The following is a 26,294-nucleotide window of genomic DNA, read 5'->3' on the forward strand; positions in this document are numbered from 1 at the left end:
CTTCTTCCTCGTCTTTATACAGTCCAAATTAAAAGCTCATCTATCGTTGTCTACATACCTTGTTCTGCTTGAGGACCAAATAGCATCAAACTTGAAGGTCTTTCTGGTGACCCCATTTGATTTGACAATGAGTTCACCATCTTTAGCAGATTCAAAATCAATAGCCATTGAAGCTCCTGCTGCAACTTCATCAGTGTTTAGACTAAATTTGCTAATGGAGTGCATCACAGGGGTTTAAAACCGAGTTTTTTAAGCACATGGTCTATCTTCCGAATACCTTATGATCACATGTATCTTTTATTCGATTTGATCTTTTTCATTAGAACTCAATTTTAAATTTAAAGGAAAACTAATGAAAATGACTTGAAAACTTTGAGTTTTAACGATAAGGACAAAATAAAGAATCAAGTAAATAGTACAAGGATTAACTTTTTAATGTTAAAATATAATTTTTTGTTAAAATAAATAGTTTTTATTAAAGTATCCTAAATTTAATCCCCTCGATCCCCTCTCTCTCCCTTGCTGGCTGCTGGACTCAGCAGTCAAAAAGTCAGCCCCTAAATTGGAGTGGGACCCACAGCCATTCCTCTTTTCCCCACAGAACCTCCACGACTACAGCCCCAAGCCTCCAACGCCCAAAAACCCCACCAAGTCCCTAGAATTCACGGGTACTTTGTCTCCCTACAATTCGATCTCTTCCTCCTCGATCGCTCAATGCTGGTACGTCTCTCTTGCGTTCCGTTTTGCGTCTAGCTTCTCTTTCCCCGAATTTTGTATTTGCGAGGGAAATTCAGGTCAATTTGGTGCAATTTCCGAAAACCCTAATTTTTAGTAGCTTAATTCCAGGGTTTGCATTGTAATATTGGGTATCTTTCTTAATTTGGTATATGTCCAATTTCCCGAATTATTTTGAAGTTAAGCTGTTTATGTGCTTTACAGAGTGGTAAACAGTTGATTTAATTGTAAAAAAAAAAAAAGAGCAATTTATGAATAATTGTAGTTGTTGAGTTGCTTTTGTTGGTTGGTTAGAAGAATTTAGGGAAATTGGTGGATTTATAATTTGGAATCTTGAGTATCTTTTCCAGTTGTATGGGACACTTGGTAAAGGTAGCTTTTTGGTCAACTCTGTTTTGAAGAAATCAATTCTGTTCTTGGAAAGTGAACTTACCCTAAGTTTAACATCGAAACCGGGTGGTGTGACATTGTGGGGTGGAAGAATGTTTTACCAATTGCTGACATGTACACGGCACTGTATTATTTCTGACAATGATTCTTGTTATCTTTGACTTTAATGTGTAGATTTTTTTCTGTGTATATGTAAAGAACAGAGTTTGTATTTGGTTTTGTACTAATTTAAGCTGAATGGGTATTGTAGATGTGGTCAGATAAATTCAGAATGGGCATTTATTTATGGATATGATTTGTCCAGTACTTGTAGATCACTGCATTTGAAATTGTTTCTTGAGTGAGCTGAACTAGTTTTATAGGAAGAAAGTATTTGTTGATATGAGCCTGTTCCCTTGGGCCTGAGTAATGGCGGGAGGTGCAAGATTTGAGATGAGTTCAGCCAGTCCAGAGGACTTGGCCTTCGCTGGGGGCCATCCAAATCGGCTGAGGGGAAATTACCCTGGTTCCAGTTTCGATAGGTCTGGAAGCTTCCGTGAGGGTGGTGAGAGTCAGATGCTTAGTTCTGGTGCTAGTACTCCAAGGGGCAATGGTACTTCGGCAGGAAATTTGCCTCCACTACCTCAGTGTTTACTGTTAGATCCTATTACAATGGGAGATCAGAAGTTTACTCCCTTAGGTGAGCTAAGGAGGGTTCTGGGAATGCCTTTTGGGGGCAGTGTAGAAGACAATCCATGTGAAGCAGCTAATTTGAAGCCCCACACTCCAGTGGCTACAGAGGACCTAAAATGGTTCAAAGACGGGGTGCTAGTGGCCTCAAACAAGGCCAGGTAATTTAAATAACTTTGAAGTTTCCATTTATCCTTGAATCTGTTTATTTGTGGCTCGAGATCCTCTCTAGTGTTGATGTCCTTTTTTATGAAGTTAAAAAGTTAATCTTTATCTCTCTAATAAATATAGTTGAACATTGTACCTGTAATTCAAGGTTATGTAGTATCGACCTTGTCGAAAGTGGGTAAGCCTTGGGATGTCTCAAGAAGTATTCTCTCTGCTGATGTTACGACAATTTTTGGTCAGGGTTAGAGCGAAAAGGTTGGATGAATCCATAGACAAATTGAACAGGTATTGTGAAGCTTTAAACTTAAAGAAGCAGCAAAGGAGTGAGTTTATAACAAATGAAAGATCAGGTGGGTCAAACTTGCTGAAGGTGGGAGCTTCGAGAAACTCTTCAGATCCTATGAATCAAAGGCTGGAGGTCAGGAATAAGTCTGTTGTGATGAATAGGCGAGTTCGCTCATCGGTCACAGAAATAAGGGTATGTATTCAGAGAGTTAACCTTGTGGTTTGAAGTTAATTGCTATATATTAACATCTAATGCTATAAACAGTGGCAAACATACATTAGTGGAATTAGTCTTCCAGTTTTCACTTTCTTAAATTCTTAAGAAATGTAAGTTTTACAGAAAATAAAGGAAGATACAGCCTGGGAAAAGAAAATCAAATTAAAGAAAAGGCTTGAACCCATAACATAGGCATGGGAATTTGAAACAACAAAAGGTCACTAGAAATGAAGAATGTAAAAAATTTAACTGGTGTTGAAATAGCACTAAATGTTTCTGATAGAAAGTAGTACCACCCTTTCAGGTTTAACATTATCCTGAGCTGGAAGTCTGAATACATTGACTATAAATTTTTTAGGTTTCAGCTTGAAAGTCTTTATCCTTGCAAATCTCTAACTTGTTTGAGATTCTTAGGGTTTCATGGCTAGTTACATTTGTTACTTAATTTTGAATCTTGTTTCCATAACATGTACATTTGGGATAACTTTATTTTTTTAGGCTGAAAGCAAAAATAATGTGCTGACAAGGCAGCCTGTGGTCATGGGAAAAGATAGGGATATGCTTAGAGGTGGAGGCTCTGATCTCATTGAGGAAAAGATTCGCAGACTACCTGCTGGAGGGGAAGTATGGGATAAGAAAATGAAAAAGAAGCGTTCTGTAGGCACAGTATTTAGCAGGTCCATGGATGGTGATGCAGAGCTAAAGCGAACCTTGCATCATAAACCTAATGAGGAGCCTTGCCCCCAAGCCTGTGATGCCCAAAGTTTCAGGTGACTTTATATGTTAACAAACATCCATCACCACTTTATAGAACCAAGAAATTATATAGTCACTATGTTTGTATTAGAGGTATATTTATCATATCTACTGGCAGCATAGTTGGGTGTTGTGATGACATGCTGTAGTTAAAACTTATTAGATGTTCTTGTTGTTCTTTAAAATCCCTTTTTTTACCTGTAAAGTGTAAAATCGAATAGGAAAAAAGTAGCCACCACTTGAATTGCCATTTTCTTTATTTTGTCATATTCTGGACATTTCCCTTCAATGTGTAAAGACCCAAGGGTTGAGTGAAATAATGTTTTGTGTTTGTTATTCTAACAAGCCTATGGTGTATGAATTGTTTTTGAAACATTTTATTCTCTTCTTAGTGAAGTAGAGGTTTGATCATTCAGTATTCAGGGTTGTATAGTTGTGGTTTCCTTTTGAAATTGTCTTGTTTCATGCAGTAATCTTTTTACTGGTTTTGCCTCCTTATTAGGCTGGTTTGCTATTAGCTATTAAATAAAACGAGAAATTTCTCCACGCTTGCAGATCAGGGTCATTTACTGGTGGTAATGGCATTAATAAGTTAGATTCTAATTCCTTGCCTTCCAATGCAAATGGTCGTATTATGCTCAAGAATGAGTTGGACAAGGTCTCTCTTACAAGGGATTTAACGTCTGGGTTGACTAAGGAGCGACTTGTACCAAAGGGAAACAATAAGTATGTGCTCATACTATGCTTTTGAAAGAGTTTCTTGTAGCTGCATTGAAGGTTTCTTTAACTGGCTATTACTAAATATTTTTATGTCTGATCTGGTGACCACTCTGTTCAGATTAAACGTTCGCGATGATAGTCAAACACTCAATCCTGATCCAGTGACAAAAGGAAAGGCTTCAAGGGCGCCAAGAAATGGCCCTGTAACTGCATGCACCTCATCTCCTGGTCGTCCTCGCACATCTGGAACACCTGAGGGATGGGAACAACCTCCAAGTATAACAAAAAATCATTCGGTGAGTGGGGCTACCAATCGCAAACGTCCTATGCCTACAGGATCAACCTCTTCCCCCATGGCTCAATGGGTTGGTCAAAGACCACAGAAAATGTCTCGAACCAGAAGATCAAATCTAGTGTCGCCTGTGTCAAACCATGAAGTGCAGATGCCCTCAGAAAGCTGTTCCCCTTCTGATGTGGGTGGTAGATTAAATTCTTTTGGGACCAATGGGCTGCTTCAGAAGAGTGTTGCGATTGGTGCCAAGCAGATTAAAATTAAACAGGAAATAGTTTCATCTCCTGCCAGATTATCTGAAAGTGAAGAATCTGGTGCTGGTGAAAATCGTGAAAGTAGATTGAAAGAGAAAGGACCAGGTTGCAGTGAAGTAGATGAGAAGGCTGTGAATGATGTTCAGAATACTGGTTCTTCAATAATGCCTACAAAGAAGAATAAATTGCTCAATAAAGAGGAAACTGGAGTTGGTGTTCGGAGACAGGGAAGGAGTGGAAGGGGATCATCAGTTTGTAGGGCTACAACTGTAACTACAAGGGAAAAATTGGAGAATCCAGCCTCGGCAAAGCCATTCAAAAGTATGAGGCCTGGTTCCGATAAAAATGGAAGGTGATAACTAATTTATTTATTCATTAATATTTTCTTTCAGAATCATATGATCTATATTTTATCACTTTAGCATTTTCCTGTTAAAGCAAACCTCGACAGTATTATGTTTAAGCTTTGTATTTTTTCTTATTTCAGTAAGGCAGGGCGTCCTCCTCTGAAGAAATTGTCAGATAGGAAGGCGTTTGCTTTTCCGGGCCATATATCTACCAACGGTTCCCCTGATTGTGCAGGTAGAGTACCAGCATTTTATTTATTGGTATATTTTGATTAGGCCTCTTTACTATTTCTTGTTGTACCAGTACCAAAAGGTTATTAATAGAGAAATGATTCTTTTAATTTTCTCAGGGATCAAACAGTATTAGGGTTTGGATACTTGGCTAATTACATTTCTGTATAGGGAATTTTTAGTAGCACTAAAAAGTCATTCTGCACTCCTCCATCCCTTATTTACATCACCAGGGAGGAGTGCAGGATGATCTTTTTTTAGTGCCAATAGCAGCTTCCTTCTGTATATTGTGCCATCTGTCGAAGTTTTACCTTTCATTTGGATATGCATGTCCGTACACTCCATGAATGATAAGAATCATCAATGTTTTAAAAAACTAGCCTTGGGGCGCACCTAGGGCCCCTTTGAGGCTGGGCGCCAAGGCTAACGCCTCTGTTTTGAGGGAGTGGGCGGAAGGCGTCGTCGGAGCCACCTAGGCGCGCCTCAGGGGATTCTTTTTTTTTTTTAACTCCCAAACCCAAATTTTGGGTAGGTTTGAACTACCTCATACCTCTTCCTTGCACTATCGTCTCTCTGCGTTTTGTTTCTGATTTTTATTTTTTTATATAATGGATGTGTGTGCTCTCTGCGTGCATTGTTATATGTGTGCTCATTGTGCTTTTCATCCTCTATTATATATATATGTGTGTGTATATATAATATATGTATATGTATGTGTGTGCTCATGGTGATTATTGATTAATAATCTTTTTTTTTAATACAATATATGAGTACGCTTAGTGTATATATTAAAAAATTTAGGTCCCGTGAGGTTTCAACTCACGCCTAGGCCGGGCTATCCCTCGGGCGCCTCGCCCACGCCTCATGCTTTTAAAACACTATCATTATATGATTTCAAACTTCTTTAGAGAGCTATACTAATTTCTTTAGATTTTTTTCCAACACAAATAAATTACAATATATGTACTGCTTTGGCTCTTTGAAACTTAAAGGCTGCAATGATATGCGGTTGCTTATGATGTTTCAGGTGAGCCAGATGATGACCATGAAGAACTTCTGGAAGCTGCAAATTTTGCCTGTAATGCCAACAGTATGTTTCTGAGACTAATCTATAATTATGTGTGTACATTTATTATACGTTTAAATGTGCATTATAACTATGTTTATTTCCTATACAGTAAATATGTTTTTTTCCTATACATTTTCATAATGGTATTGCTTAGTTGTTTTTGCAGATTTGGCCTGTTCTAGTTCATTTTGGACGAAAATGGAACCAATTTTTGGTCCTGTCAGTTTAGAGGTGGTATCCTACTTCAAGGAGCAGGTAGAAGCTAGAATTTATCACTACATCTCACTCAAGAAAATTTCTTTTATTAGGTTGCTTTGGTCCCTGACTAATGCTTTCCCTATTTTTATGTTTACTCAATTCAGCTCATATCTGTGGAGGAGAATGATGAATGCCTGTCTCTGATGTTAGGCAATGCCAATAATGTTTCGGTAATGTCTAGCATGTACTTTCATTGACAGAGGCTTTTGATATCTGATTTCTATCTCTGCCAACTTTCTTTACACTGAATCTTGGTTATTTTCCATCCAGTGTCATATGTTATGTGATTAAGACTTGTATTTTGTATCTCATCCTAAAGTGTGCCACCTCAAACATCTATTTAAGCTTCAGTTTTTAGGCATTCATTAGGATTTTCAAATGTTCAGCAACGCATTTTCCTTCTATGCTTGTGCAAACTCTGCAAACACTATCCTTCTTTTAAGTTAATGTTACAAAAAGGGTGGTTGTGCAAGTGGTTTAGTTTTTGAAATTGATGAGTTTCTTGCAAAGGACATATACCAATAAAGGGCAAGAATGAAAAAGAAGACATTATGAACGGGGTTATTCTGTGTATGATGTTAAATTATTCTAACCAGCTTTGCTTAGTTTCTACTTTACTATTACTTGTTTCTGAGGAAGACAAATATCCTGCCGAGCAGGATACCAACTGTGATGTTAATTATGAAGTTATGTTGTTTCCCAGGGTGATATTGTGCATGAAGAGAACTTTTTGTCCAAGACTCTTATTTCTGGACCTTACAAGTGCAACGTGCAAGACCAAATTCAAAAAGGAGGTGTATCTTGTGGACAATTAGACTCAGAAGGAATGAAGAAAGTGCCTCCACTTTACCAGAGAGTATTATCGGCTCTAATCATGGAAGATGACATAGAAGAATTTGAAAAAGACATTCACTGGAGAACTATGTCTTTACAATATAATGGGGACAATTCTCCTGGTGTTACATGTGCCTCTATTACTGTTGAGCCAAGGAACAGGATCGGGATCCAGTTTGCAAATAATACAGATTTGGGTTTGCAGACTCTCAAGCAATGTTCCATTGACAGTTACCCTTACAATGGGGATAGTGGCTTCATGAATGCCACAGGAATCTGTAATCAATTATACAGTAATGATTATTCAAAAGTAGATTTTGGAGTATTGCGTTCAGAGAGTGGGATGTTCCCTGTGTTTTCCGAAAATGGTGCCGATGGGTTACTACATGTGGGTACAAACTCTCCAAGAATTTCTTCCTCTGATTGCCCGTATGAGCAGATGCCTCTGGAGGACAGACTCTTGTTGGAGCTACAAAGTGTTGGCCTGTATCAAGAAACAGTGGTAAGGGCTTACCCTATGCAAGTGATGATGTATACATTTTCAGCTCCATGACCATAAAGTGTATTTTCACATTACTGGGTGTATCAGGGTCAGTCCTTTTTCTGCTGGAAATTTGCATGTCATCCAGTGCTGAATTAGGATTGGGGAAATACTTTGAATTCTGTTGCCTTTTTCAATCCCTTTCCTACAATAATTTAGCTACTTACTGTTTGCGTTGTCTCAGCCTGATCTAGCAGATGGAGAGGATGAAGCAATTGATACAGATATTCTTGGACTACAGAAGCTACTTCACCAACAGGTTATGGCTCTTAGATATCACCTCTTATGAACACAACCGCGTTTTCACATTTTTGAACTGAACTTTCTCCTCATTCATATGATTGCCCATTTTTGTCTTGCAATTGGTCCATTCCGAGTTATGTCTTCATTTTTCCTATGTTATCTCATAGTTTACTAACATAAATTTTATTCTGATTCTTCTGACTTTGTAGGTTGATGGGAAGAAGATACAGTTAAACAAATTTGTTGCAGCAATTGAAGAAGGCATGGACATCGAAAGACGGTGTGATATTTAATACTTTAGATGTTTTCTAGAAATTTGTAGTATAATATATTTTATTGTACAAAAATCAACACAAGAACTGATTCATTGATTCTGTAGAAGTTTTAATCATGTGGCTAAATTGCAGGCGCCGGGAGCAGGTTGCTATGGACAAGCTTGTTGAGTTGGCTTACAGAAAGCTTCTGGTACTTTTTTTTCAATTTGCTTATTGGGATGGGATTCAAACTTGCATGTACCAAGCATCAATTACTTACATCTTGATTGAAGTGCAAAAATAATGATGTCCTTTAACTGTAGCATGTACCCACATTCTGCTGAATTATAGCTGTAGCATGTTAAGTATGAAGTATTACTTTAGACCATAAAAAGGTCTCATTTCTTGTTTCTTAGGCCACTCGAGGAAGTATTGCTTCAAAATATCGGATTGCTAAGGTTTCAAAGCAAGTTGCCATTGCTTTTATGAAGAGGACTCTTGCTAGATGTCAAAAATATAAAGAGACCGGAAAAAGTTGTTTTAATGAGCCTGTACTTCGAGATGTCATTTTCGCTGCATCGCTTCCCAGTAGCAACGAAGAAACCATGAAATGCAACGGCTTAAGTTCACCACTTGAAAATCAAAACTCTCAACAAGAAACTGGGGTTTCCGGTTAGTACTTTTTAGTATTTAAACGCGCTTTGCTTTTGAGGAGTATTTGTTGGTTTAGCATAACTTTTTTTTTTTTTTTTTTTTTTTTGTGTGTTTGTGTTTGTGTTTGTATATGTTTAGAAATTTATGTGCCACAGTATGCATGTTTTGCAAGATATTGAAAGAAGTTGTATAGTTAGAGGCCATATATATCAGACAAAACCAATACACAGTTTTATTGCTCTCCCATGATTTGGACTTTTGTCCAAACAACTCTTATTTACTTATGGGAGCTGTTGTCGGCACTCCAAAAAGGCCCTCCAAATTTATAAATGTACAAAGGAAATCTGTATGGGGAGGAGTGCCAATAACAGCACCCTTTATTTATAAATATCTTTCTTGCAGAAACGTAATCTCAGGTGAACTGGTTTTTGTAAATGCCTTCTCTCTTTTCTTTTCACAGGTTCTTCCAATTGGGCGGATGATCATCATAATAAGTATGGCAGGGGTTATGGTATTTCTGGAAGTCTTACCCATCCCTCTGAGCAGGTTACTAAAACTGGACCAATATTGTACAAGGGAAAAAAGAAGGAAGTTCTGCTTGATGATGTTGGCAGCCCCTCCTTGAAAGCTGCATCAAATCTTGGTACTGTGTTGGGCCAAGCAAGGGGAAAAAGAAGTGAGAGAGAAAGGGACAAAGATACATCAGCCAGGAATTCTGTTACCAAAGCTGGCTGTCAATCATTGGGTAACAATAAGGGTGACCGTAAAACCAAAACAAAGCCCAAACAGAAGACCGCTCAGCTATCAACTTCAGGAAATGGGCTGATTAATAATACCCCTTCAGCTGGATTTGTTGAACTTGTTGGCAACAATAATAACGGTAAACGAGAGGTTGAGCCTGCACGTTATAATGACATTCCTCAGGGTCCTACAGAGACCAAGAAACAAATGGATTTTGCAAACTTGCATCTGAATGAATTAGACTCAATAGAACTAGGAGTAGCCAATGAACTTGGTGGCAACCAAGATCTGAGTACTTGGTTTAACTTTGATGAGGACGGTTTGCAAGACCATGATGCGGAAGGGCTTGACATTCCTATGGACGACCTCTCAGATTTGAATATGCTTCTGTGAGGACGACAGTATACTGTATATTTCCTTGGATTACTTGACCTTTTAGACAAGATTGATGGTGCTATTGTCAGAGGGAAACCTGCCAATATAAGTTATGGCTCTGGCAAACAGGCACATGTAATTATGGCCATTCTTTTTGTATACTCGTCTGAAGAAGTTTAAAATAGGAAAACAAAAACAAATCTCAACTGTTTATGTAATGCAGATAAATTCTCTTGTCATAACAAATAACAGTTTTCTTTTGAGCATAATTTGCGTCTGTTATTTTTCTTTAATCTAGCATTGCTGACTTCATTTCCATGGAAAATAAATTTAAGTGCTAACTCGAATCTGGGTGCCAGTGCTAACTGATAATTACTTTCCTTCCAATATTTATATAATTTTGATATACTATTTGTGGCCGTTATTCTGCATATGTGCACTAATGAGTATGCTATATTTGACAGTGATGGTGGATTATTCATTTACTGTTCTTTTAAAGTTAAATTGCATTTGATTACACTCAGAATTGTTAGTGGATTCATCACTATTATTGCTTTTCTTGGGAAATCAAGTGGAATCTTGTTAACAGGTACATTCTTATTTCGGGCATTAAGGACTTATCTGACTAAAGTGGTTATTTGCCTCGTTGCTCAGTTCAGGCACCAGGGTATGCCTTAAAATTTACTATGGACTCCTGATTATTTTTTTGGTCAATACAGGTCTCCCCATAAATGAAGTGAATGCCTGGAAGATCTTAGTAGTATTTGTTATAGTAGGTAAATTTTTTACTCTTTCCTAAGACGACCTGTTTTGACCCAACAAAGAGATAGGCTCATTAAAAAATTTAATTCACTCTTGACCAAATAAATCTTTCTGGATTATTTTGATGCTTTGTGTTCATTCTCTTTTTTTAATACTTTTTTATGTCCCTTTATCATTGAAGTTTGAGGCAAGGAAACAGGATTTATTAAGGTAGGCTATTTTCTTTCATATCCTATGACAGCGACAATTACTTGAGTTCTACCAAAATCAGCTTTTGGGATCAACTATGACTTAACGTGATATCCTGAGTTTTAACATAATTTGGATTTTGTAATCAACCGTTATTTGGCATGATAATGTAGTGTGCTGTACCACCCAACTCATAACCTTGCCCCCCGTACCCTTTTCTGGTTATGCCATTACCAATCGTAGGTAACCCCCTATTTATTATCTGGTTGGTGTTTGTACTCTGGTGACCCTTGTAACCTTGTTCTTGGATAAGCCCTATTTTGTTAACTAGAGTGGGACTGGGCCTACACATGATAGGGAGTATTGAGTTCTGTTGTCAAGTTGTTGAGGGGCTGATCTCCTAACAGCTTAGGCTTTTGGGATTTACAGTTGCTTGGATTTGTTTTGCTACTAGAAAACGGAGAGGTTTTCTGGTTTGTTTTCTGTTTCAGGAGCTTTTACAGCCCGACCTCTGCATATGCAGGTATGTTTCTGTTTCAGGAGCTATTATAGTCTCGGGACCTGTTCATTTGTAGGTAATGTGGTCCCAATGATATAATTTCGTGACTATTTCTTTCTGTTTAGAAACTTGATGGATCTGCAAACATCTGCTTCAAGTTGGTCGTATCTTTTCATGTATTTCATTGGATTGTGGTGGTTGCTTTACTTGAATTTCTCTTCTTGTACGTTGTTGCAGGTTGGATTCTGATAGATGCATGTCCTGAATATAGCTTGTCCACTGTCCCAGCTTGTTCTTTTTTACTGTAAGATGATTGTCATTGCCCTAGCATCTGGCTCTGTTATTTTATCATTAGTTATCCTTGCCGTAAATCTTGTCCTATTTTGCATATATTTTTAGGGGATGGAGCCTCTGGCTCTGTTAATTAGTAGTCATTTCTTGAGGAATGTTTCTCTTTACCTCCCTAATGGATTGTTAATTTATTTCAAATACTAATAGGTTTAAATCCGTTTGAAATCCAGAAGCAGCGAGAAACCACTGTTCTTGCGTGTATTACATTCTCACGAAACATTGTGGCTTTTTGTTTTCATGGTTTCTATGATCTTTCTTTCCTTTCTCAAATATTTTTGTCATTCCTCCTCGTAATTTGAACCAGTATTTACTTATGCATGTTTACAGAGGCTGGTACACTTCCCCTTCAGATTCTTTTTCATCCCTGTGAATCCAATTTCAACACATTTACACTAGTATGTTACAATTTTGAGCTGATTCAGTTTGACATTTCCGCCAGAGTGGTGTACAAAAAATGGAGGCCAATGTAGCGTCTCCCTATCCTTCCCTGTTGCCCTTCTCTTTTCTTTGGTGGAATGAGGAAAGGAATGGGGGTCACATATCTAAGGTATGTTTTCTTGTCGATGTATTAATTACTAATTTGGATGAATGTGATACAATCAGGAAATTATAAATGTGGATCTGTTGGATTTACAACAATGATGAAAGAGTATTAGCCATTTCAATTATCATTAGATAAACTGTGTTTGTAATTGTACGTAGGTTGAACAGTAGGTAGATGACTAACTGGTTTGAATATTGTTGAAAAAAAAAAAGAATGGTTTAAATATTGCTGTTTTTTGGCAAAGGTGATCATAGACGGGATCCTGAAATGGACAGGCTGGATTGTTGGGCCATATTAGTATGTTACGGATGTTATATAAGTTCGTTATCAGTTGACACTTAAAAATAGTGTTTTGATACTGTGTAACTTTTGGTAAGATTTCTTCTCTTAAATCCTAATGTTATAATGATCATCCAATTTTGATACTGTGTAACTTTTGGTTGTCATTCCATGAATAAATTCTAAATCTAATAAAGTATAGATGGAATGGGTAAAGATATTAAGAACGATTAGGATATTATTAACAAGGTTTAGAAAGGAAAAAGAACAGTTTGTATATGATTGAGCAGTACACAGGACTCTTTTGCTGAGGAATCAGTAGGTTACTGTATATAATTTTACCAGATCAATTGATAGTGTACCTTGTATATGAGTGGTGTTCTGCTGATTCAACCGTTGAATTTAATTCTCTAATCATACCCAATGTTTACTTCATATACACGGTACTAGAATTAGTATCCTTAAACTAGAAACGTAACCCTCATCATATGGTTGTGTGGGTGTTAAAAAATTATGTGAATGGGTTGAGCAGTAAATTCAATATTGTTTGAGCATAGAACAAATCCCACAAAAACTTAATAACAGGTGTAACACACTCTAGTTTCCAACCCCAGTTGCTTTGTGTTATGTGGCTAAAGGTGAACAGTGTCATGATTGATGTACGAGAGCTCTGATATTCAGACAGAGTTTAGGGTGTAACAATGAAGGATTTACGTTTTAAGTAGTTTTAAGGATTATGCGTAACACACTCCAGAATGTTAAGACACTGACCAGTTAATATTTAAACAAGGCAGAAAAATATCCAGTTGGAAGGTTAAACTTGTATTTGTCACGAAGATCTCTTGTAAATGTTGTGTGTGTATTTTTATGTATGCAGTTGCTCGCAACTGAAGTTTGTGGTGGCGTGTGTTCAATCTCGGTAGTACATCAACAAAGGTGTGATCTGCCTTTTGATCTTTTGCTGACAAAGTTCCAAGAATGCACGTCAAAGTATTACCTTGCTGAATCTCAATTTTGGACTTCAGGAAGTCCATGCTTTTTAGATTTCTTGCTGAATCTCAATTTTGGTGTGAAGTTTGCAAAACCAGCAATGAACGAATAAGAAACAAAAGAGCTGCATATTGAATGGAACGGCACGTAGGAGCAGTTTCGTTTCATTGCTATGCTCTTCAATATTTATCATCTGTTTAATTATCATTTTGAGTTCTCTAATTGAATCTGTAGGAATGTCCAGCTGCTGAATGACAACAGAAAATAATGATGAATAGAGCCTGCAGTGTAATTTTGTGACCGCAATTGTCCTCGTGCCTGAACCTTGCTTCAATGGTATTATGCGCGGCAGAATTTTGGATTGAAGCTTTTGGCGATTTGCTTGAAAACAAGATTGGGTAGCCCGTATCTCAGATCGTTGTCTAGGAGAATGGTCATGTTGCAGTGGTGTTTTCGGTAGCTCTGTGACGCCAAGATTGTTTCACGTTGCATTCAAAGACGCTGCTTTTAGTAGTCACCTATAAAATCAGTATACTATCCATTTAATTTTGTTTTTCCTGTTGTAAAGTTTGGAGCCTCCAGCACAAGTGCTTCCATGTTTGGGGAGTTAAGCCAAAGAGCATAATATTAGGCTTTCGTTTGTATACTTAATATTTTCCAGGTGAATATTTTTCTGTAGGGAAATAGTTTGAGCAAAAAGCTTTTCGCTTTCCCCAATTTCTAAGTATTTGGAAGAAAAATGGCAGCAGGCATACATTGCTGCTTGGCCAATTTGCTATTTTGTGTTGATGTGGATTGCAAAAAGTGAATGTGTAGTGAGATGCCACACCAGGCAGCACACCAAGGGCACGCATATCTTGGTCTGCGGGGCTTGGTTTAGAACCCAACCCCAATATGAAAATCAACTTTTTATTAGCAACTTCCAACCATGGTAATTGGTAACCCAAGAGCTTAAGGGCGCACTTTGTGTAATTTCACCCAAGGTGAATAGACCAAGGCTGCCATAACCACCTCACGTGGTTAGGCTTTGTGCAGGCAACCAATCACTTTAATGCCCTGCTTAGTTACAAGCCCACGCTATTAGGCTCAGGAATATCATAGCATTGTGTAAATCCTTTTAAACATATTTAATATCTCATCTTCGTTTGATGTGAGACTTCAGCAATTATCTAGTAACTACTTTCCCACTTTCCAAGCAATGAAATTCAAAATCCAATACATAGCGATCGATAGAAAGATCTTGTAATATTAATTTCCCGGTGAGACGTAGTAGACTTAGAGATTTAAGTGTTCTCTCGTTGTAATACCGACTCCTACATATTTACTTCCAACAGAAGCCTTGCGACTCAAGGAACAGAAGTACAGATAATGCAGTGATTTTGATCTCTTCTGCAAATAGTGAGGAGAATGCTTTATCCTCCTCTTCATAGGTGGTTCAATGGGTCCCTAGCTTTCTGTAAAACTGTAACGAGTTGCTCTACCGTTCTCGAGACAAATCCGGCATTTGGAAGATGAAGAGCTGTTTGATATTCCTCCTCGCCGAACTCCGCCTGTTTTAATGTTCTCATGTAACTCTCAGTAGCTGATCTTGGATGACCCCTAGCAATGGAGACCTGCGGTTTTACCGAAAACTGTTACATAAGGTGAAAACACGATTAATTGCCTCGTGCGTATAAATGCAATATGCAGCCTTAATGCATCAAAGATGTTAGACTAGTTTAGGGCTAGGGAGAAAAATAATCTGCAGGACAACCAGATCTTATATCAGCTCTTTAGAAACACGAAAGACATGAAAGAGCGACTAATCCTAGGTTAGTCTTTCTCTTAACATAGGCTGAATGAAACTACCTTAAGTCCTTAAGTACTTTCAAGCAGATCTACCTTTAATCTTAATGTTTCGAGTCTCTTAAGTTCCCTCATTTTCTTGATACTTTTGTTACCACACATGTCCCTCCATATGAACGTTATCATTCAACACATAACGTCATGAAATATGGCAATCGATATGGATGTTAGTCATAGAAAACCAACAAAATAACTATGTAACCATGACAATCAAAATAACGCAGCGATATGTACCAAAAAGCCAGAGCTTGCTGAAAAGAAAGACTAGAGAAATACCAAATGTCCGTTCCCTAGCTCGCGAAGCCAAAATCGCCATTCTCTCATAAGCTTCCCCTCAATGTTTACAGAAATATTTGTCCAGCAACTGTGATGAAATTCCACTTTGTCCAAACCATATGCTATACTGCTCCCAATTGCTTTGACGTAAGCTTCTTTCAAACACCAATATCTACGCACAAGAAAAAGGAACTTGCAAATCATCAGCAGCTCAAATTTTTTAACCTCTCCGGGATGCTGTTTGTTTAAGAACTAAATTCTTATAAGACAGAAAAGTTTTCCATTTATGCTCCGATATATAAAAACTTGCATTCCAAACCCGAATGACTCACCTAAACATTCAACTAGAATTAAAAACCTGTATTGAAAGGTTTCTACTCAAATTGACGCATGAGCTTATCCCGGCAGAAAACATAGTGAAAATAAAAGTAAAGTTTTCAGGCAAGGTCTGCTAGCGATATCAAAATTAGCGGTAAAATGTGACTGAAGGAAAGAGCGGTAAAATGTGCTGAGCAAGATGCTCAAGTTAAATCCATAATTTCGCATTCAGGGGAGATATATAGTATTAATCGTAATTGATGTTGAAATAAGATAAGAAAGAGGTCGCACTTGGTGCGATGGCAAGTGCCTTCGCCCATGAGCGGTAGGTCTCGGGTTCGAGACTTGGGAGCAGCCTCTCCATAAATGGGGGTAAGGCTAGCCGACATTCACCTCTCCCAGACCCTGCGTAAAGCAGGAGCCTTGTGCACTGGGTACGATGTTGAAATAAGATAAGAAATAGAGTGTTCCAGTAATTCTCTAGCGGATAACACAGCTTTGCAGTAAGAATACAAGTGTATAACTTATAAGCATACCGAGATATGATCAATTTTTCAACGGATAAAGTAGGCATTTGATTACAAATGAAGAAATAACAAACTGTAACAGATCTAAATGGCTCAACGAACAGATGAAGATTAGGGTACCTGTAAAACTCAGTCAGAATATCATCCGAGGTTCCAGCGTTGAGTATATTATCCCATTCAAAACTTGAAAAGCATGAGGAGAAGTTTTTAACAAACTCAATAGGCGTCTCTTTCTGCGGAATGACTACCGAAACAATGTCCACCCCCACCAGGCACAGAGGTTCCGATGCTATAGCAACATAGTCGCCATGATGCGATGCATTGAAGTTAAAATTGGGAAAATCCACGCAAGCGTGGCCACATTCCTGAAAACAAAAGGACAATATGCATATTCATAGCACAATGAACAAGATACTAATGCTAATCCGTGATGGTAATACATATTCGGATCTTCATCAAAACCAATTTCAGTCAGACAAAACAAGAACTGATGAGTGTAGTCATACCAGATACGGTTTGCCTTCCAAGGTGCGGTTGATGATAATTTCATGAAACGGAATTGCCAACACTTGATGTGCAAGAGCATACTGAAGCAAGCGGCTCACAAGCGCCCGCTTCCGGTCTTCCATCTGTACAAATCTACCAATGTCAAAATATAATGTACCTTCGTTAACGTTCTCAAACGATTATTCATAAGTTCAAGCCATAACAAAGAGCTTCAATGCTTGTTTTCAAAAACAACAGATCAAACCTCCTCTGTTCATCCATTCTATGTTCCTTATGGAAAGTGAATATCAGAACACAATACAACACGAGACCAAAAAGAAAGCATAGGAGAGAGAGGGAAAACCTGGTGACAGATGATTGCTCAAGTGGAGGGAGGAGAGAGAGAGCAGAGGAGAAATCATGGGGAGAAGGGTCCCATTCTGATATGTCCACAACCCATCTCTGCACCCCTCTTTCCATTCTCACCAAACAAGCACACACAGATCACTCGCACGCACAGTTGTAGCCGCTGCTCCAAAGAGAAGAAGAAGAAGATGCTTTGTTTCCCTGTTTCGGTTTCTTTCTTTCGTCTCCCGTGGACGGTAGCGCACAAATTTTTTTGAGTCAACTACGTTTTACCTCCTCCTCATTTGAGGCGTTAAAAATGGCCTACGAGAGTTACTTTTTTACCTAAAGTTTTTAAATTGTGTCAATTTACACCAAAAGTAAAATATTTCAAAAATTCGAACTACTTAGTAATATAAAAAATGTTTGTTCAATATTGTATTGAGAAAATACTAGTTATACTCAGCTGTTAATTGGTAAAAAGTCGGACTACGGACTATGAAAGACAAACCCAAATTTACACTTTTTATCCCCTCTATATATTAAGGTAGGAAGCATTCAAGAGAAAAGATTTCCATTTTTTTATAAAAATGAGGATTAATTATGGGGTTCACACCACATCGAATTTTAACGATATGAATCGTTTATTTTTTAAGTTACACCTCATAGATCATCCTTACAGAATATTAGCCAAATCAAAAATATTTAAGACATTTAATTGAGTTCAAAAATATTAACGAATACTTTGTTATATAAGAAATAATAAAATTTTATCTTGATAATTAAATAGACAAATGGTTTCGGATTGAATTAAATTTTTTGCAAGGATGATCTATGAATCGAGACTTACAAAATAAATGGTTCGGATGGTTGAATTTCGACGTAAAGTAGGCCCCATACATAATCCCTATTTTTTGAAAAAAAATGGGAATCCCTTTGCATAAAGGGCTTGTATAATGATATATATATATATATATATATATAAAGGGAAAAGCTCTTTATGCAAATGGATCCCCATTTTTTTTTTTTAAAATGAGGATTAGGTGTAGGGTCTACTTCACGTTGAATTTCAACGATCCGAACCGTTTATTTTATAAGTCTCGATTCATAGATCATTCTTATAAAAATTCAATTCGATCTTAAACCATTTGCCTTTTTAATTATCAAGACAAAATTTCATTATTTTTTATATAACAAAGTATTTGTTAATTTTTTTAACTCAATTAGATGTCTTAAATATTTTCGATTTAACTAATATTTCTTAAGGATGATCTATGAGGTGTAACTTGAAAAATAAACGGTTTTGATCGTTAAAATTCGATATGATCTAGATCTGACAACTAATTTCCGTTTTTATAATAAAATAGATTCATTCACTCAAAGGCTTCCTATAAAAGGAAGAGAGCAAAATAGTAATTTTAACACAAACCCAGCGAGTAATTACTTCATTTCTTATTTTTAGTAGGTAGCACTTTCATTTCTAATTTTTAATTAAAAAATAGATCCAACAATAAAATTAAAGGTTCATTTTCATACACGTAGGCTTGTGCCATAAAGGCTAATCTCTTTAGTAGTCTATTAAATTATTGAGCTTTTTTGTTCACAAATTTTCTCAAGGTGATTTGATGAATTTTAAAACGATATCCGTTTAGATGTTCTTTTAAAATAATTGAAAGTGTTTTTTATGAGCATATTTTAGAAATAATTTTTAGTAAAGATGTTAATAAATTCTAAAAAAATACTTAAACTGCTTTATGAAAGAAACACATAACTGGTATTTCTTATAGAAATGATATAACTGGTGAAAAAGCATTTAAAATGCTTTTGAAACTCAAAAATATTTTTTTCTAAAAACTCTTTAAATTATTTTAAAAAAACATCCAAAAAATGTGTTTAATATAAAAATAAAACGAAAATATATAAACGAACCCGTTGAACGCAATAACAGGCAGGCTTTTCTGTGTGAGCCACAGCCAAAGAAAACGGAGGCAAACCCTCTCCGCACTCTATCTCTCTCTCTCTCTCTGTGCCTTTCGCCGTTGGGTTTCCACATCCCCTGCAACTACGAAGCTCTCTCTTCCAAATCCAGGTTTTTTTTTTCTCAATAGCTTTTATCCAGCTTTCTCATTTTTTCTGGTAATTTTTACTTGTTAAGATTAATTTGGTGTCTGGAATTTAGGGGTTTAGTTAGGGTTTTTGAATTCCCAAATTATACCATGACTAGGGTTTCTAATTTAGGGCTCTTAATGATCTGTATCAAGATTTTGATATGAAAAAAATAATATAAATTATCCAAATTGTTGTTAAGATTCATTTGGTTAACAATGCAATGTAAGGTCTGCAATCTCAATTTTTGTTTGATTTTAAGTGAAATAATGAAGAAATTAACAATTCATGGTAAAATGAAATATTGAAGAAATTAACTTGAATTTGGGAACTGTGTTAGGAATTATCTTGTGAAACTAACTGCTTATATTAACATGTCCTGACTAAAGTCTTTTTGTCTCTAGGAAGATATTGGCAATATACCAAATCAAAATGTACAGATCCACAACGAATCGGCTTCTCCGGCTCTTTGGCGCACCCTTGGTTAGCAATAGCAATATCCATATGCTTCGGTTCCGTCCCCTTCAATCCCTCGTTAGTCGTACTCACTTTTCCACCACTGTGAACTCTGAACCATTTGTTGATAAACCCCCTAGTTTTGCAAATTCCACATCATCAACGGCCGATGAATTCCCTAATGTTTCGAATTCCACGTCATCAACAGCCAGTCACACGAGGAAGCCGAGAGTAGAATACCAAGATGAGCAAGCTCGCGTGCTCCAGGCCTCACTTCCCCATGTGATAAGGTTGGGATGGAGCGAAGCCGCAATGATTGCTGGTGCAAGGGATGTTGGTGTGTCTCCATCTATTGTCGGATCATTTCCAAGGAAAGAGGGCACCCTGGTGGAGTTTTTCATGGATGACTGTTTGCAGAGGCTTATTGATAGAATCGAGTCCAGTACAGATGAGCTGAAAAGTTTGATACTCAGTGACCGTATCACCAAGCTTATCCGTATTCGCTTAGAAATGCAGGCACCCTACATATCGAAATGGCCTCAAGCTCTTAGCATCCAGGCACAACCAGTGAATGTTCCCACAAGTTTTAAGCAAAGGGCGATGCTTGTGGATGAGATCTGGCATGGTGCTGGCGACGACACCGCTGATTTTCAGTGGTATGTGAAGCGGACTGTCCTCGGAGGAATATACTCCACAACTGAGATTTACATGCTTACCGACGATTCCCCAGATTTTCGTGATACATGGGCATTCTTGGATAATCGGGTGAAAGATGCTTTTGACTTGAAGAAAACCATTCAGGAGGCAACATACTTGGCAGAAGCTGTCGGTGCTGGGATGGGGACTTCTTTCCAAGGATTTGTGAAGAGAGTCTTTCGGGGCTAAGAAATTACGAAAGCATTCTTTTGCAAGCATCAGTCCTTCCTCTGGTCAGTATACTTGAATGAGATGCTGTGTTACTGCTTTAGTAGTTTTCGGGGTGGTTCGAAGTTGAAACTGCTGTAAATGTTTTCTTTCTATATCAGGATCCATTTGTTTGTGAACGGAAGTTCCAGTTAAGCTCTCAAGGCTGCTGTGTTTGAAGGTTACTTTTGGTACTTTCTCCGTAGACTTGTAATAAATAAAATTATAGTCGAAATAAGGTAAAATGGAGGTGTAATTGGAAGCTGTATGGGGGGTTATATGATGTATACGAAGAAAATGCTTAAACTTAAAAATCTTTAGCCATTCAACCATGGATGGTTCGTAACAAGGGTCACTCGCTTTCTTCCAAAGGCAAGTTGGTGTTCTTAGCTTGTTCCTCTCTGGATTGCATCGTGTAACAGCACAAGTTCGGCACGAGCACGCTCGAACTCCGGTTTGTTATCACTACCACCGTGACCGTCGAGTATCTCTGCACATTCAGTCATATCCTCGGTCGCGGAACCTTCACGTTCGTGATCGGGACCGATCCTGGTACAGAAGATCCAAACTGCCAATCGACCTTGATCGTTTGATCGAGCTCAGGTCTCACACCTAGACCGAAGTATATGCTTAGCCGTTCGGCCGCGTATTGGACGCTCGCATTCACACCAGATTTCCCAAAGACATAGTTAGGTGATTAGGTCCTAGACACTATGTTCTGATGAGAGAAATGAACTTGGAATTTGGCAAAAGTCAGAATATATAAATTGATTTGCACCAATTCTCTTGTTTAAATTCATAAACATAGAAATTTAGAAGTTCCGCATGGAAAAAACTTGAAATTTGGGATCTCCAAATCTCAAGTTTAAATTTTGTGTAAATATGCATCATTTCCAAATTTCTATAGGTGAGATTTTAAAAATGACAAATTTCGTATTCAATTTCATTATTCTTTTAGGTTAATCAAACAAGAAAATTCCTAAATTCTATTTAAAATAAAATTATGTCATATCAATTTCCAGTCATTAAAATTCCGTCAATACGGTTTGCACTCCACGTAGGCCTTGTAATTTTAGGGTTAACATAACTACATTGACAGTTTGTAGTCTATCGCTGTAAGATTAGTCGGGAATTACAACACCATTTTTGTCCTGCCCTGAACACCAAAGCTGAAAATTTCGTCAAACTTGTCACCATACCCATTTTTATCCTTCATACCCGACCGGGTAGACCGTTGAGACCCGAACCCACAGGCCCTACCCAATTGTAAAAATGGCACGTTACGGTTGAAGTCTTTGACACGTACATCGCAGCAACAGGAAGCTCTCTCCTGCAAGAAGAAAAAGGCCTCTCTCTCTCTCTCTCTCTCTCTCTCTCTCTCTCTCCATTTCGTCGCTGGGTTACTTGTGTCTGCAACAAAGAAGCTGTCTTGGAGGTCAGTGGTTTCATTTTTCTTCCTCATCTGCCACTTTCTGCCATTGTTTTGATGGCATTAAGTTATGCTATATATGTAATCTAGGGGTTTTTGATTTCTTGTTCTCTGTAATTTAAAATCGTAGTATTGATTTTGATGAGGTTTTGGATTGTTGGTGGGTTCTGATTTAGAGGTTCTTTTGTTTTTCCTTTTACTGATGATAGTGTTATGTTAAATGTGTTGGCATTGCGTTTAATTTGGTCATCATTTACATTTTACAGTTGGTAAATTGAATGATAAGTGATGGCTGTGCCACAGCCAAGAAGGATAAAAATGATGGGATAATTCTCAAGTAATAATAGGGCCTGTTTCGAATCTTTTAAAATGACTAAAAGTGCTTAACAATAAGCATTTCTGACAGTGTTTGGTAAAACACTTGAATATCTGGTTGTGCTTCTTACAAAAGCGTTTTCAAGAAAAAGCGGCCAAACGGACACATAATCTTCAGGCCCTAAAAGAAGGAAGTGATTTCTGCACATCAATTTTCACTTTCTGCACAACCCTCTTAATTGTGGCCATTGATTCTCCTTTGATTTGTTCAATCCAATGGCTTGAAAAAAAAAAGAAAACTAACGAAAAGTCCAAAAAAACTCTCTTTTAATGAAAAGCCCTTTTTAAAGGTATAGTGAATAGTACCAGGGAAAGGTATAAATGTGGTTTTTCGTTAAAAATGAACAGTACCGGGAGTGTTTTATTATAACTCCCTTGAAAAAAAAAGCGTGTGCAGGAGGTGAAAAAAGGTGTGCGGAAATCATTTCTCCAAAATGAAAACTTTAATATGAAATTTACTGGAAGTTATTGGTAAATTTTACAATATCCTCTCAGGGGTTCACATCTGAGTCTGACCCTGCATTTCTAGGATTCACTGCTCCACTATGTGAGGTTGTATGGTTTTGTATACAGTACATTTTGCTTACAGCATTCTAAAATTTCACCATGCACTTTTTCCTTATTTTTTCAATGTAATTTTTGAAATCTACCCTCTCTTGTTATTGCCACTCCTAAAAAGCTATCCAAAAAAGCTAAACTGCACTCCATGATTTCCTACTCAACGATCTATCTAATCTTAGCCCCACAAGATACTAAAAGCTTACAAGGCTTAAACTTGATACCTCAGAGTGTTTGGCTAAACATTTCCATACAGAAATGTTTATGTGAGTTTGTTGGATATGTTTGTGTGCCTTCATCCTCTCAAGATATTTATTTTATTTTGGTCCGAGTTTGACCTCATGATGACATAACATTTCAGCTCGAGTCGTCTCAAAGTCCCATCTCAACTCATCACACATAGTTCCAGCCAAGACCAGGCCGAACTTGGGCTTGCTCCAGGAGCTAACAGCATAGCCACTCATTCCAGAGATCTCTCTGGATCAAATTTGAAAACCCTAGTGAAGAAAAGAAAATGAAAAGAGAAAAATGCCATCATTTTCAGTTTTCAGTTTAACCTGAAAAAGTTTTGAAACATTTTACTGTAAATAAAGGAAAGGTCTTTTCTTTATTTTCTTCTAGATAAAGTATTTATAGTTGAAACAAATGGAAAGTGGTGGCAAAGGAAGAGAAGAGGAACCAGATGGCATGTCTGTACGCTCTCCATGCAACGCTTCCCCTTCCTCTGCTTCTTCTCTCCCCAAGGTCTTCATCTTTATATAGACATGTACATACATATATGTTTTTCATGTTAATTTTATTGACTCTTTTTGTCGCAATTTTCTGGTTAATAGGACCAATCAGAGATTGAGTTGGAGCTTATACTGCTAGAAGCTCTTGAATTTTATCCCCTGACGAAATTACAAGGTAAGTTTTACGAATCTAATTTCACATCTTTGTATTTCGTTTTTAATTACTCTATGTGAGTAGTTGGGTGAAACTTCTATGGAAAATGTATCAGTTTGGTTGTTGAAAAAGGCGGTCAAGCAGCATCTGTGTCAAATCACATGCTTGAATCTTCATACTGAGAATTATACATATGTGATTGAAATTTTTACCTGCCAATTTTTGTACATTTATGTTCTGGATGATATAAGTGAATATTATCACTCAGTGTCTTGCAATGAACCTTCACATGGGAAGAAAAGCTATGTCTAGGAGTTCATGCACATTGAGTAAATTGTAAATAATTAGACTGATAATTGTCCATTTTGGTTCTCGCATTCAAATTTTTTTCCTTATATCGTGTTGTTCATTAATAGATAAGAAATCGGTAAATTGTTTGTGCAGGCATACATCGTCACTTTGTCCTTTATGGTTTAATGGATTTTCTGCAGAGAAGGTTCCTTTCCACCTCACGTTACTGCTCCCAGGTTTTCTAACACTTATTCCAGTGAGCCTCCATTTTCTGATTGATAGCCTCACTCTTTTTCTGTATGATCTTCACAGGTTTGACCGGTACTTCTCTTCTGACGAGGTTCTGCAATTGCTCGATCGGTTCTACAACTTGGAAATGCTGGTATATAACTAATTTAATTTAATTTGTCCGTATTTGCATATTTCAATTTTTGTTATTGTTGTGATGGATTGTCCTTTGCTCTCCCTTTTTAAATGTTCAAATCTACATATTGATCAATATTTGTTTGTTTAGAGTAATCAGAAAGGCAAGTTCAGAGTATCGGTGCATACAACATAGAACTCTTGGTTATTAGTATAAAGCTCTGTTTTTTTTTTTTTTTATTTGATGAATTTAACGTTACTCAAATATGCCGTATGAAATATTGAAATGCTCCCTTGGGATTTTAAGTATGTGTCCTCAAGCCTATTGAGGTGTACATTTTATTCCGTTTTTTCTCCTTGTCTTTCAGAAGCCAGACGATGACGAGATGGAAATCCTGAATCACGAGGAAGATTTTTGCTTGCCTCCAAGTTTCTTTGTTAAGGAAGAACCATAAGCATTGAGCGCCTGTTTTTGTATACAGACATTGTTGAACTTGAACTGATCATATGTTCAATCTATGTTTTTGGCGATTTTTTCTTCTACATATGATCAATGAATCTCGCTTTTGAGCATTATTATCATATATGTAGCAGAGTGAGATCATCAATCAGATCAATTGGTACATGATCGCATTGCGTTAGATCTATCACATCACTTACAATTGGTAGGCATGGAGAAGCGGCACAACGGGCAGAGTCTGCTCTTCTACAACCGTTGAAAAATGCAACTGTCGCGGTCAAGATGCAAATGCAGCTTATGAGTGGCTTCCGAATCAACCCCAATGTCCGCTATACAACAGCAAACCCCTGGTGATGGCGAGGTTTGCATTCTCACCTTCTCCAATTTCTCAGTGGAAGTTATAGTTGCTGGTACAAATGTGGCTGATCCCCACCACCACAACCACCACTATCATCCAACTCCGCAACTACATCAACTTTGAGGAATGCCTCCATATGCACAAGGCTAATGCTCCTTGACCTATCACGCGCTTCGAGCACAATACTTTGTCCGCCACCGAGTATCCGTAGATCCCCCACTGCGGCCGTATATGTACGTAAATCAACAGAAAGATTCAAGACTCAATTGATCAGTAGAACCAGGCGTAACAGCTTGTCATATTGGGATGGAAGGAAGCGAATGAAATTTTGATTGAAGCTTTGCCAGCTCAGCTGGGTGCCCTAGAGCAGCTAGGAGCAGAGGAGAGGAGTCTTGCTTCTCAAGTCAGACACGAAGTTGTTCAAGTCTGGTTTGAAATTGATTGATATACATCTACTTTGCATTTTGATTTTAATTTTTTTCTAACGTACCAAGACTGTGATTGACTTTGAATATCGCCACGGTAGTTACATCAAAGCCCTCAATTGGAATCATTATGTATGGGCCAGCTAGCTTGTAGATTAGGTGGACTGGTGGAGAAAAATCCTCAAATACAATTTTGTATGCATATGAATTAAAGTTTGGAAAAGACTTGTATCCATCACAT

The 26,294-nt window shown here is 37.5% G+C and overlaps 4 protein-coding genes across 12 annotated transcripts; 3 read left to right on the top strand and 1 right to left on the bottom strand.

Annotated features, from left to right (window-relative positions):
• The first annotated feature begins 505 nt into the window (after window positions 1-505).
• LOC114821678 (uncharacterized) lies at window positions 506-10,302 on the top strand. Of its 5 annotated transcripts, none has more exons than XM_029094741.2 (16): window positions 506-720; window positions 1,376-1,955; window positions 2,203-2,440; window positions 2,963-3,234; window positions 3,776-3,946; window positions 4,059-4,838; window positions 4,974-5,068; window positions 6,092-6,154; window positions 6,288-6,388; window positions 6,496-6,561; window positions 7,095-7,727; window positions 7,951-8,025; window positions 8,219-8,289; window positions 8,417-8,474; window positions 8,680-8,935; window positions 9,378-10,302. In XM_029094741.2, the coding sequence occupies exons 2-16, from the start codon at window positions 1,534-1,536 to the stop codon at window positions 10,049-10,051; spliced, it is 3,975 nt and encodes a 1,324-aa protein (XP_028950574.2). In that variant the 5' UTR covers window positions 506-720; window positions 1,376-1,533; the 3' UTR covers window positions 10,052-10,302. The 5 variants fall into 5 exon arrangements, with proteins under 5 accessions (XP_028950574.2, XP_028950581.2, XP_070665595.1 ...); XM_029094748.2 differs by having other exon boundaries at window positions 6,300-6,388; XM_070809494.1 differs by having other exon boundaries at window positions 522-720; window positions 2,209-2,440.
• Window positions 10,303-14,812: 4,510 nt separating this feature from the next.
• Window positions 14,813-17,731, bottom strand: LOC114821681 (uncharacterized). 4 transcript variants are annotated; one of them, XM_029094757.2, is made up of 5 exons: window positions 17,464-17,731; window positions 17,120-17,252; window positions 16,734-16,978; window positions 15,769-15,940; window positions 14,813-15,260 (listed from the first exon to the last, which is right to left on the bottom strand). In XM_029094757.2, exons 1-5 carry the CDS (start codon window positions 17,577-17,579, stop codon window positions 15,072-15,074), a joined length of 855 nt encoding a protein of 284 aa, XP_028950590.1. In that variant the 5' UTR covers window positions 17,580-17,731; the 3' UTR covers window positions 14,813-15,071. The 4 variants fall into 4 exon arrangements, with proteins under 4 accessions (XP_028950590.1, XP_028950597.1, XP_028950595.1 ...); XM_029094764.2 differs by having other exon boundaries at window positions 17,120-17,242; window positions 17,464-17,729; XM_029094762.2 differs by having other exon boundaries at window positions 14,813-15,278; window positions 17,120-17,242; window positions 17,464-17,729.
• A 1,651-nt stretch (window positions 17,732-19,382) lies between these two features.
• Window positions 19,383-21,223, top strand: LOC103422095 (uncharacterized). The gene is made up of 2 exons (XM_008360130.4): window positions 19,383-19,533; window positions 19,955-21,223. The coding sequence occupies exon 2, from the start codon at window positions 19,983-19,985 to the stop codon at window positions 20,889-20,891; it is 909 nt and encodes a 302-aa protein (XP_008358352.2). The 5' UTR covers window positions 19,383-19,533; window positions 19,955-19,982; the 3' UTR covers window positions 20,892-21,223.
• An 887-nt stretch (window positions 21,224-22,110) lies between these two features.
• On the top strand, window positions 22,111-25,341 carry LOC114821685 (uncharacterized). 2 transcript variants are annotated; one of them, XM_029094771.2, is made up of 6 exons: window positions 22,111-22,344; window positions 23,633-24,015; window positions 24,105-24,177; window positions 24,601-24,652; window positions 24,760-24,829; window positions 25,179-25,341. In XM_029094771.2, the coding sequence occupies exons 2-6, from the start codon at window positions 23,917-23,919 to the stop codon at window positions 25,263-25,265; spliced, it is 381 nt and encodes a 126-aa protein (XP_028950604.1). In that variant the 5' UTR covers window positions 22,111-22,344; window positions 23,633-23,916; the 3' UTR covers window positions 25,266-25,341. The 2 variants fall into 2 exon arrangements, with proteins under 2 accessions (XP_028950604.1, XP_028950608.1); XM_029094775.2 differs by having other exon boundaries at window positions 22,207-22,344; window positions 23,893-24,015.
• The last annotated feature ends 953 nt before the right edge of the window (window positions 25,342-26,294 follow it).

This window comes from Malus domestica, chromosome 02 (genome assembly GCF_042453785.1).
Source record: "Malus domestica chromosome 02, GDT2T_hap1".
Lineage (NCBI taxonomy): Eukaryota > Viridiplantae > Streptophyta > Magnoliopsida > Rosales > Rosaceae > Malus > Malus domestica.